Source organism: Meleagris gallopavo, chromosome 11 (genome assembly GCF_905368555.1).
Source record: "Meleagris gallopavo chromosome 11, MGAL_WU_HG_1.1, whole genome shotgun sequence".
Lineage (NCBI taxonomy): Eukaryota > Metazoa > Chordata > Aves > Galliformes > Phasianidae > Meleagris > Meleagris gallopavo.
Window position 1 is genome coordinate 19039299 of NC_139414.1, and position 12078 is coordinate 19051376.

General features: G+C 46.7%; 1 protein-coding gene across 6 annotated transcripts in view; it reads left to right on the forward strand.

Moving 5' to 3' along the window:
* The window catches only part of TNIK (TRAF2 and NCK interacting kinase), a 139212-nt gene that overhangs the window by 58153 nt on the left and 68981 nt on the right, over positions 1–12078 (forward strand). For all 6 annotated transcript variants that reach the window (XM_085233409.1, XM_085233411.1, XM_085233408.1 and 3 more), the window contains exon 3: positions 8963–9019. In XM_085233409.1, coding sequence (XP_085089535.1) covers positions 8963–9019 — 57 coding nt within the window. The remainder of the gene's footprint in view (positions 1–8962; positions 9020–12078) is intronic.

The window sequence follows — 12078 nt, forward strand, 5'->3', positions numbered from 1 at the left end:
ATATTATTGGGAACAGACTGTTCTGCCTTCTTTTAGCTGCAGAAACGCACGTGCTCAGCGCAGGGAGAGAAGCCTGGGAGCTGAGGACAAGGAAGGGATGGACTGAGGGGCTTGGGGAGATGGAGGAAGCAGTGAGGGGCCCTGGCTGCAGGTTACCCCAGCTACATCCCTGCCCTTCTCTGTTCCCGTGGTGGTCCTTTGACTTGCTGGGAAATCTCCTGCGATGTTTGTTCCTGTGCCATGGGAAAGCCTTGCAAGATGCAGAAACATCTCGAGGCTTTGCCCTGCTGTAAGGTTTTTCTGACATGAAGAGCAGCTCTTCAAAGCCTGCACCTTCAAGCACTGATGGACAGCATTTCTCTACTGTCCCTCATGTGAGAGGTGAAGCAGATACACGGCCCCTTACTGCTCCCTGATTTGCTTCTGTTTATCCGCAGCAGTGCCACAAAGAGGCAGTGAGTGCTTTCTGAGCAGCCGTTAACCTTGGGTGGGTATTGGAAGGGGCAAAAACTAGGTCTAGAAGAGCTATCTACAGAAACTTGCCATTCTAAAAGAATTTGGGACCTCTGGTGCTGGTTTGGGACCCCTTACATTTAGTTTTATCTATGGGAGAGGGAAATCTCTTGGTTCTTCCAGAGACAGAGCTGGGGTTTCCAGTCTCCTTTCCTTGAACTAAGAATGAGGGGGTGGCACAAGTGCAAACTCCAGGCTTAGGGATGTGTTTTGTTATTGCTTTGCTCACCTATGTGCAACAGAGTGTGTTGTTTCGGAGATGAATAATATACTAACTTAACAATTTAGCTTGATATTCTAGTAATGCTGCCTATTTTCCTTGTCATCAGACCTGTTGTGGAGCTGCATTAATGGAACTGCAGCTCTCTAGGCCACATGCCCTGGTTAGACCTTGGGCAGACACAGTGGGTGAGAGGTTCTTCAGCCCAAAGGTTATTCCCTCAGCACAGGGGCATCAGCTCAGCCCTGTGCATGTCTGTGCTGGGAGAGGATTTATCCCTTTCTCACGGAACAAATAAAAAATCTACTCTATTTGTTTATCTTTCTCTTTAGAGTTTTTTTGAATGCTTTCCAGGATTTTGCTTCATTAAAGGTTGGAAAAGATGATTGATGTGAGGGAAGCTTGGATAGAAGTAAAACTTGTGCTTGTCCTGCTTGGTGGAGGTCCCTGCTCTCCAAAAGCCCCAGGAGGGGATGGTGCCAGCTTGGCTGAAGGGAAGGGGCTAGGGGAGCCCCCAGGCTGCTGCAGGGCAGGTCAGGGCATGGGGGGCAGCTCTGGGAATGCCCCTTTGCCAGAAATTAATGTGTTGAGCAGTTGTGTGTGCTTCTTCTGACTCCTGAAATGGAAAAAGTATAAAAATTTGAGATCAGTTACTTCTGCTCTGCAGCTTGGGTTCAGGCAGGCACTTGCAGGAGGTGGAGTTCCCTCTGAGTCCAGAGGAATTGCACTGAGTTGGTTGCATCCTTCAGTGCCTTGGGGCAGCAGGGCTGCTTGGAACTTTTCACAGAGCTGTTTGTGAAACTGAGCAACGATGGAAAGGTGGAAATGCATGAAGCTGGAGGGAAATGCACTGTCATTGTGGTTGCCTTTGTCATGGTCATGCTGTTTCTCTCAAAAAAGGCAGAAGTTTTGTGTGCTGAAGTTAAGTGCAGGCAAGAGCAATTGGCCCATGATTGCTCTGATTAATTGAACAGATATTTTGCTTCAGTTAAAATAAACACTTTATATTTCCCATCCTGTTACATGACTCATTTTTTCTTATGCTGACCTGATATTTAGAGTATCTGATGTTTTAATTACTTTCTCAAAGACGTGGATTTATTGCAGATAAGCCTTAAGAGATGTGTAAGCCAAGTGCGAAGCCAGAGCACATCGTTTATAAAAGCAGCTTGTTTTGGAGATCGCTGGATTTTCATACTGGGAAGAGACCGTTTTTCCATAGATGTTAGCCCCTTTAAACTAGCCTAAGTGTTGTTTTTTTCTTTCAAGATCCTTTTCAGTGGGAAACAGAGAAGTATATAAACTTGCCTTTACTCTATAAAAGCCAAGTGCGAATCAGGCTGGATGCTGTAAAACGGTCTAATTTAATGCAGGATGACAGTTTGGATGCATGTCCAGCACTTTGTAATTTCATTGAGAAGCACACTCTAGTGTTTGTCAACACGGGTGTATTTCAGTGATGCTGATGCTTAAGTGCATTTGCTGAACATAGACGCAGTGCTATAAAACAGAAATAATGATTCTTTTAGCTAGCACTCCATAAACAGAGAGCCTGCACTCTGAATTTCCCCCTTTTGCTTTGCTGGGGAGCTCTGCAGGTTCCCTGCAGCATTGCTCCACATTCACTGCCTGCCTGCCCCAGCACTGGGCTCATGTTGGGTGCTGCACGTGCAATGCTCTGACCCCACAGTCCAGCCGGGCTTTCCCCAGTACGAGGTGCCGGGGGCCAGCGTTGGGAGGCACAGGTCTGCCTGCTGCCGTGCCAGTGCCGTGCACTGGAACAGAAGAGAGACGGGCTGGGTGCGTGCCGTCTGCATCGCTTATCTCACAGCATCTGGAGCAGTCAAAATTGAGGTTGTTTCAATCCCAAGAGCTACGTGTGCGTGGTGCTGTGATTGTCAGCCAGAGGCCTGAGCAGTAGCAGCAGGCCGTAAAATTGTTTGTTAGCAGCCTCCTGGTGCTTTCCAGGCTTCGTGCTAAGGTAAACGCGCTTCCCGTGATAGCGCTTCTCCCAGGAAAAAAATTGCATGCAATTCTGGGTTGTGTTAGTGCTAAAAATCTTGGACCAAGTCCCTAAATTGCCTTGAACTAGGAGAAAGCTAGAAATTGACAGAAGCGGGAGCAGAGGCCTGCGTGAAGTTCTGGCTCACCACGGGGATGCTCGGCTGCAGTAGGTCTTGAATGTAGAAACAGAACCTGGGGGAGGTGAGGCTGCTCTCCTGCTGTGCTCCTGGGTTATACTTTCTCAGCTGAGAGGAGTGATGGCGTTCTGTTCCATCAAAGCTGCCATCAGAATTTCTGAAGTGCCTTATGAGAGCACCCTAATCCCACTTATTTTAATGTTTACATGTTGCAGGACTAATGGTGCTGTAAAATGGTTGAGTATGAAGTGTTTGTCTTCGAAGCATTAAACCTGCTCCGTGGTTCCTCCATTAAATGCCTGCTATGGGGATTATGCATGCATGATGGGGTTTATAGGCTGAGCAGAGAGAGGATGCCTTCAGCTGCTGTGTTCTGCCTGGCTCTGGGGCTTGGCTGCAGTCACAGCAAGTGGCCCTCCTCTGTGCATGTGAGGCTGAGTCCCTCCTGGAGCCCCTGCAGTCACCTCTGCTGTCACGTTGCCATTTGCCTGCACACAGGTAGACCTCTCCCATGGACCTGTAGCAGCCCCTGCCCGATCTAGTGCGCTCCAGTGGATCTTTCTATTTATTAAATAAAAAGCCTGAGTGCATCAAATGCTGTTTAAAGGCATTTACCAGTGTTCCCATAATGTGCCGGTTCATTACATTTTACGGACTGTGGAGACTTCAGCCTTTAAAGAAATACTTCTGGTGCCTGCTTCACTCGCAGAAATTAGTCTTAATACTTGACACTATCAAGTTAGTGATAGTTGATATAGCATTTTGAGAGCAATTAGGAGCACACATTTATGCTCAGATGAATGTTTAATTAGAAACCGTGGCAGCTTTGAAGTTCACACTTGAATAATCTTGAGGATGAAATGTGGGTTTAAACCCAAGTGAACCTTGACAGCAAATCCAGAGAAGTGAAAAATGCGTCAGTAGCTCCTATTTCTTCCTATTTGTTCTACACCATCAGAGCCATTGCCGTGTCCGTAACACAGGGCCGTATTTATGGAGATGAAGGCAGATTGAGCTGTTCAGCCAAGATACCACATATAGTTGCTGAACCTGCTCTGGGGAAAGCAGCAGGAGGGTGCTGGAGAACCTCTGGGTGCCATACCCACCAGTGACACCAGCAGCTGACCTTTGATCCTGGCAGGTCAGTGGTGGTTAATGGGGCAGAGAATCTGCTCCTGAAGATCTGTGTTCCTTCCTACTTTTTAAATTTCTTTGGCTTCAGTTGCCACACTGTATGAGAGGGGCGATAGGGGTGGATAAAGCCATGCTGATGTCCAGAGGTGATGGGGTACAGGGATTTGAGCCGCTGGGTTGGTGCTGTGCTTCCCATGTTGGGCTCTAGGAGGCCGATAGTCCTCATGCACCTCTAGTTGTTATGGATGAGAAGCCTGAAGCAGCTCACTCAGCACCGGTCTGTGGCTGCTGGGAATTGGCCTGAGCCGCATACAGTTGAATGCAGAATTGAACGCTGCAGCCAAGCAGGGCTGGGAGATGGTCATCTGGAAGCACTTGAGTGAGAAGGCTACGATAAATAATATTCCAGGAGACAATACTGTGAAAAAATCCAGCACAATGGAAGCTAGGAGACCACATGTCACAGGCTGCTGGAGAACGGCTCACCTCCTTTCCCACACGCAGGCTGATGACAGAGGGCTGGTAGTGTACGTCAGTGGGCAGGCAGGAGGGCATGGGGCTGCACTGAATGCCTCTCGCTTGGCCAGGCTGCTCCCCTTTAAGCCTTGTTTGCTGCTGTTGCCGAAAAGTGGTGGAGGTGATGTGCTCTCGATGCTGGGAAGTGGTGGGTGATGTGGGGTGCCTCTGCTGATGAGGATCATGGTTACTGCTCGTGTTTCCCAGAGGATGCTGATTGTCCTATAAGCACTGCCTCTGGGTACCTGTGCCTTCTCCACCTCCCCATGGTGAGCTCTCAAGCACGGAGGCACCAAAATCATAGAGGAATTTTGAGAGAATTTCTTTTTAATGAAGGATCTTGGGTCTCCCCTATTTTGACTCACATCCTTGGCTTTGGGAGCAGAGCCAACCTCAGGAGCACATGGGCTCAATCATAATGTGTTTGTAGGAGAGTTCCAGTGTTGTTTTAAATGACACAAGTTTTGATCAGGTAAAAGCATGTTATTACAGTGGCTTTCTGGCTCTTTTCTTGCTCAGGGTTGTTATCCCAATCCCCTTTTGTAACTTCATTACAGCAGTGCAGAGTTCATGCTGGCCAGTTGAACACTTGACGCACGTTAATCATGAATTTCAACCTGCCTTGGCTTTGGGACCAATGGCACACGTTGCCAAAGAGTGACCTGGCAGCTCTGCAGCTGCCTGCTCCGGCCTGGTTACTTTGGAGACAAAGCACAGCAAGCACTGGTGCTGCCCTGGGGGCACAGAAGTCAGGGGTACAGATGTGGGGATGTTGTTGCAGCCTTTGGGGCACGTGTCTGTTTCTGCTTGGCCAATATGCAGGATGTGCTTGGTGACTAATGCTGTCAAAAGGGCTTGTTGCTGGCATGAAATGTCTTAATGTATGGTTCTCATGCTAATTTTGTTCCTCCCTTGTATCTATCACTTTCATTTTCAGTGCCTCTCTTCAGCGTATCTATTCTGTTTGCATCTGTATTATAAAGCCGGCAGTGCCTACAGTAGAGTGATAATGACCTGGTTTTTTTACTGTAGATGATGGTTTCACCAAAAGTATTAATGCTGAACACCAGGCTTCTCAAACTGAAGGCAAAGATTAATTGGCAATGAAGGGACGCAGTGCTCATGCAGTGCAGAATGCAGCAGGGATGGAGGAAGTGGAGCTCAGCCCTGGCCCCGCAGCCCGCTTTTCTGTAAGGTCATCGTGGAGTCACCATCAGCACGTGCAGCTGGAAGGAGAAACACCCAGCAGGGAGGAAGCTAAACAACCCACCCCTGCTGACAAACTACATGAAAAGCAAGGCTTTGTTATAAATTCCCAGGCTAAAGACCTATCAGTTCCACTTCCCCTGTATTTTGCGTGACTAAGTGTCCCTAATGATTTACACTCACATGAGTTTCAAAGTGTTTCGCTTTAGTAGATGTTTGCAAAACGTTTTTATTTTCCTCTGTAAATGTTTCGAGAGGTGTATGGGGTGTTGGTTGAGAGAAGGGAATGGAATCAGGGTATCCCTTGTCTGCTGTGAGCACGGCTGTTGCACCCTGCGTGCTCGAGCCTCCCAGCTTCACAGCTTCAGCATTTACCAATCTGTGAAACAGAAAGGATGGCACCTGACCCACTCACAGGGCTGCTTGCAAAGCTGGGCTTGTTAGTCTTCATAAAAGTGCAGAGATCTGTGGGAGAAGGATGCTGTGGGCACCTGTGGTGTTGAGGTTTCTGCTTGCGGTGCCCTGGCAGGGAGGAGCATCCAAACCCAAAACAGCCGCTGAGCCCAAGTGGTGCTTTAAGATCAGCCCATGCTGGGTCACAAAGAGGCCCTGCACAGCCTGGGCAGCTTTTACAGTTGACTTCTCCATTGGTCTCCATCCCATGTTATCTTGGAGAGCATTTACTGACTGTAGTCTCTAAAGCAGTACCATAGCTTTTGTTATTTTTTCCAGTACGTTTCAAGAATAGTTTTGTTCCTTTTTCCCCTCACTAATATCAAAGGTAGGCAGCAGAACTCTACCACAGCAAGGCTGGGACGTTGACTCTCAATGGACTTAGCTCTGTGCCTTTCAGCCACCGTGTGTGACCAGCTGCTGCCCTTTGGCTGTGGTGTCCCAGGAACAGCAGAGCTTTGTTGAGCATCTCCTTTAGAAACTGCTGTTTCCATCTCAATTTTTGCTTAGAATAAACCCCCTCTGTGCGGTGTTGTTTCAGATCTGTGCTTCCATAGAAATTGCTGCTCTCTGCGTGGCAAACACCAAGTGTGTTGCCTTGGTTTTTCACAGGCAGAGGTCTTGGCAAGTGCCAGCGTACTGTGGAGCTGGCAAGTTCAGATACTCTTTCAATCGCTCAGGTCCCTCTTCCCTCTGTAAAGCAGACTCCAAACCACTTGAGTAGACTTTTTTTCTGAGTCTTTCTGTGGTGGCTGCCGGTGTTGGAGATGACAAGATGGACCTTACTGGGATGTCCAGAGAATGTCAGTGACGTGGGGACTCTCTCATCATTTGGCCCGTATGGCACTAGTGATTGGCTTGACTCGAGCTGAGTAAATCTTTGGGTAATTCTTATTTAGCTTTATTTAGCTGAACTCAGGTCTTCTTTAATGCTTAAACTCACGGTGCAGTCACAAACAGAAGCTGACCCACCTTGAATCTGAGTTCAGCTCTAGTTTTTGCCTTGTATCTGCAACCTTGCTGCTGTCCCACTGAAACAGAGATACTGCGCTGTCAATCTTGCAGGCATCAAAGATAGGAGGTAGTCACTGTTGGTGTTACTCTAAGTGTGTGCTGTAACCATGTGGTGACCTGTATCGGGGAAACTCTACCTGGAAGGAGAAAACCCAGTGACAAACCAGTGTTTGAAGCCATGGTCTTCATACTGTGCTGTAGTCTCCAGGTCCCACTGCCAGCAGCCTGTCCCTCACTGCACTGCAGATTGCATGAGTGGAAGAGCATGAGCAGGGTTAAATGGAAACAGAAGAGAATACAGGCAACAAGAACAAAAACTGGGTTTATGCAAAGATACGCAGCAACTCTAGCTTGAAGTGTAAAACAAAGGAATACTTGAATTGTCAAACTGTGTACATGTTTTTCTTTTGTTTGTCTCCCGCAGAAGCCATTAAGATTCTGTAAACACCCATTTGAATTCAGCCCTGCGTTTCAGAACCATTGGCCTTAACACTGATTTATGAATTGCTGCATAGTATGTGATCCCATGCTGCATTTAAAGAGATGCTGTGGGATGCATCATGGCTACACTAATATCTCTTTCTTCTGGATAATTAGATAGCCAAAATGTGCCAGCATGTTGAAAGAGGCTAGGTATGACTAGCACACTGCACGGCTTTAAATGCCACGAGTTGCTTTCCCTTCTCTTCCTCCATTTTATTGAAGAGTCAGTGTGCTGTGACTGTGTTCAGCTATCCCCTGCTGCTGCTCCCCAGGCTTTAATTAAAGACTCAGTAAGTGTGGGCGCTTCCTGGCTGAGCAAACAAGGATGGATTTAGGGAGGATTTGGTTTTGCAGATCAGGCTGTCAAAACAGATGATGGCTAACGGTGCTCTGGTCCTTCCAGGCTGAGTCTGAGGGCTGTTTGGGCTGTGCCCTGGGGTGCTGGGCTGTGGGGGCACGCTCAGGCCTGCGGGCACTTCTTAAAATAAAACTCTCTTTCTGTTGTTAGGACATGCAGTTGCTCAGGCCGTGTAAATGGTGTTATTAAATGAGTGAGGAGCCCCGCTGGGTGAATTGGCTTCCTGGTGAAGGTGTAAATCCAGAGAGCGAGAGGAGCGCTGCTGCTGCCCAAACAGCCCCACAGCTGGGGTCAGGCTGGGCAGAGGGCTGCTGCAGGGCTGCCGTTCAGGAAAGGCTCATCTTTTCCCCCACCTTTTCTGTTGGATGTCCCTGTGGCACGTCCTCTCCCTGTGGTGTCCACATATGCAGTTTCTGCTCCGTGGATCTTCAGCATCCTCTGTAGCTGGGCCTTGTCACTGGGGTCACAGTGGTGGCAAAGAAGCACATCTGTGTCCCTGATATGTGACAGATGGGGCTGTGCCATGGCCAGGGGCGTGAGGAGACCACATTCAGTGCCATGTAGGTGCTTCAGTGAGTGCAATTCCATAGTCCCACTGGACCAGTCACAGCCGAGTCATGGTCTGTGCTCAGGAGAGGCCCGGAGCTGTTTTTGCATGGCTGAGCATTAAAGGGTATTCTGAGCACTTATTTGCCAGGAAAATACAGCAAGCAATAAAGGCCCTTTACTAATTAATTGTAATGGCAGGAGGAAGGGGAGGGAATTGCTTTCCCATCATGGCTGCTGTGAAGATGCTCTTGAAAAAGCAAAAAATGGGTGAAAGCTGCCAGAGCCAGGAGATTGCTTAAGGATATTGTTTACTGCAAGCAAAACACTGCCAAATAAACAAGCAAATTAAACAAACTTCTCCTTTTTGTTTTGCAGGGTCGTCATGTTAAAACAGGACAGCTTGCTGCTATTAAGGTTATGGACGTCACCGGGGTAACGTATCCTCCTCCTCCTGCATCCTTAAATTGCCAGATCAGAGGGGAAAGGGGACTGCGTGTGATAACGTGTGGGGGGCTGTGGAAGCAAATACTCCTTGAAATAAGGGAGAATGAAGCAAATGCAGAAGAGTTTTGAGATGGAATAATGTTACAGTGGAGCAGTGAGGCATCCAGTTGCAGCAGTAGCTTTTTTGAATGGATTTTTAAAATCTCAGCAAAATTGTAGCAGCGTGGTCCTGCACTGGTAAGACGTGTCAGCTTATCCAAATCCAAGTTTCTCAGTAGAAAGTTTTTGTTTGACAAAACTATGTGCAGGCATTGCTTTGAATAAGTTTTCTGTTTGAGATGAAGTACTGCTGTGCATCCTGGAGGCACAGAGGAAAAGTGCACCATCCTGGTCTCAGGAATGTGGCTCTTCTAAAAGATACTTCAGACAAAGAAAACCAAGAGTTTGCAAGTTACTGATCCAATAACAGGATTTTGGAGAAAAAGTGCTTTCACTGTTGCCCTATTTTCCTTTTTCCACAGAAGAGGAAATGAGTAGAATTGCTGTGATCCCTCAAAGTCTAAACGGATGCATATAGGAGAGTCACATGAGAATGCTTTCTCTTGAATAAGACTTTTTTTTTTACATGCAAATATTATATAGCCCAATGCTCTTGCCTACCTAAACAGCGCCAAGTTCAGAAGCAAGCAAGCATGTTCTTTGTTTTTAATGGAATAGCACATTCAAAAATTTAGGACTTGATCCCAATCTTCCCACCTTGTTTTTGAATTAATGTTTTTGGTTAGTTTTCAGAAGTTCAGCATGAACAGAATTGCCTTGCTACAAAAGTGGTTGGTTGGCCTCATGTTTTGAAATGCCACAGATTTTACGGTGTGGTGTTTATATCTACAGGACCTTCACTCAGGTTCTTTTTTGTGTTAATAGGTGATGTGTGGAAATAAGTCAGAGGGAATTTCTGTTTTCTTACAATGTCTACAAGTAACATTCGTCTAATTTTTGTAGATCAGGCTGTAAGGCAGTAGGCAGACTCACCAAGCATAACCCCAGGCATAAATGGCACAGAGATTCCCACGAAGTTAAGTCTGAGGTTACAACAAATCTAAGCTGAAAAATCAGAATATTACTTTTAGGTGAAAGAAGGGCTTAAATTTGAGTCAGCATTTTGTTCAATGGTTTTTCAACTACTGTGAGTACAAGCAAGGATTTTGAAGAAAGATAGCCCAAATCCAGTCCTGCTCAATAATTGATATTTTCAGCCTGATCTTTAAGTGGATATCCTTAATCTAAACTTCTTGCTTCTAAAATAGAGTCTCAGCTTGGAATCCTTCTTAATAACTGCTCTGTAGCTATCCTGCAGGTAGTTGTATTTAATTAAGGAGAACATTAATGATGCTTCCTGCCTCTCTCTGACTAGCTGAAGTGAATGTCCAGGGCAGTAAATCATATATTTGGCATGGAATGTGTTGTTTGGCTATTAATTGTTTTCCTCTTGAGCTGCTTTCAGCTATATTAAAGCATGTCAGTTGTTGGTTTTTTTTTTTAATATATAATGCATAAATTCTCCTTAAAAAAAAAAAGAGAAAAGAAAAACACAGAACAAACAAACAAACAAAAAAACACCCTTACTGAATTTTTGCTGCTTCTTATCCCTCTGAAGACCACTGCAACGACCACATTGAAAACTGAGCAGACCTGCCATGTGGTTGAGTACTCCATAGCTGTTGATGCTGAAGTCAGATCTAGAGCTCTCCAGCCACCACAAGAATTGTTTCTGGAGACATTTCTAAAGTCAGTTCCTGATTCTTGCTTGGAATTGGGTTTGGCTCCTGGTCCAGGCTCAGTGCAAGGTAGCAAGAACCCAGACTCCACTCTTTGCCACTTGCTGACATGCACCACTTTCAGTTCTGCTGCTTTGTTCTATCCGATTCTCCTCTCCTGCCCTTTGTCCCTGATGGTGGTGGATCTTTCAGAAGCCTACCAAAGTGGATGTAGTGTGTTCACCCCAATCATAGCCATCTATAATTTCATAGTGGATAATTTTGAACTGTAGATCTGCCGTAGTTAATTTGAGTTCCGAGACTGCATCAACCCCAACGTTTCCCTGCACTAAAACCCCAGAGGATTCCTGAAGACAATCCTTTAACTCATATGTGCTCTTGCTAACTGTATGTTGGGGAAGATTGGGGCAGAGAGGCCCTCAGATTACAGCATTTGATCTGTTCGAGCAGTGACTGTGAATTAAGAATTCAGATTAATTTTCCAGAGGCTGGTTCTATTGCATGCTCTGTGACCTACTTCCCAGACACTGATCTAATAGAATCAATTGATGGAGGCAAAGCATGGCAACAGCACATGGTCTGTGGGTTTTCTGGGTTTTCCTCTGGGGTTTTGGAGTAGTTACAACAGCTTGCTACGATAATTCCTTTTTCTCCCCTCTCTGGCTAGATGTAGTGGTGGTGGCTGCTGGCAGTGATATTGCTCAGAGCAGGAGGTGGAGCTGGGGACCCTCAGCGGACCAAAGGTCCCTTCCAGCAACATTTCTGTGATCCTTGCCCAGGCATGAAGCCAGGTCCGCATGGTTTTGGCCTGACAACCCTGTCCATAAGGTAGCACATGTGTGTGCCAGTGTAGGCCTCTGTCATGACTTCTGTAACAGAGCAGACTCGTGCCAGCATGGAGCTCCTATGTCACTCTTGGAGCCTGGCTATGTGGCCACATCCTGACTTCCACTGCTTAGATTTATTTATATTATTTTCATACTTTTTCACCTTTTTTCCCCGTTTTGAATTACTCAGCCTAAAAATGGACACGAGATAAAACCTTAGACTAAGTGTCCTTGTGGCTCTTCTCTGTTCTTGGCAGAGACCGACCCAGCAGGGGAATGGCAAAAAACCTGGCCAGTGGTGTGCAGGAAGCTGGTAGGTTTTTGTACTGACAGCTCATCATTGCTTCCAGCAGGACTGAGCATCCAGTTGCTTTTCTGCTACAGAGCGTTTCAATAAGAGAGTATGTCTGAGGCCTGATAATCTAAGTGTTGTCTTCCCTGG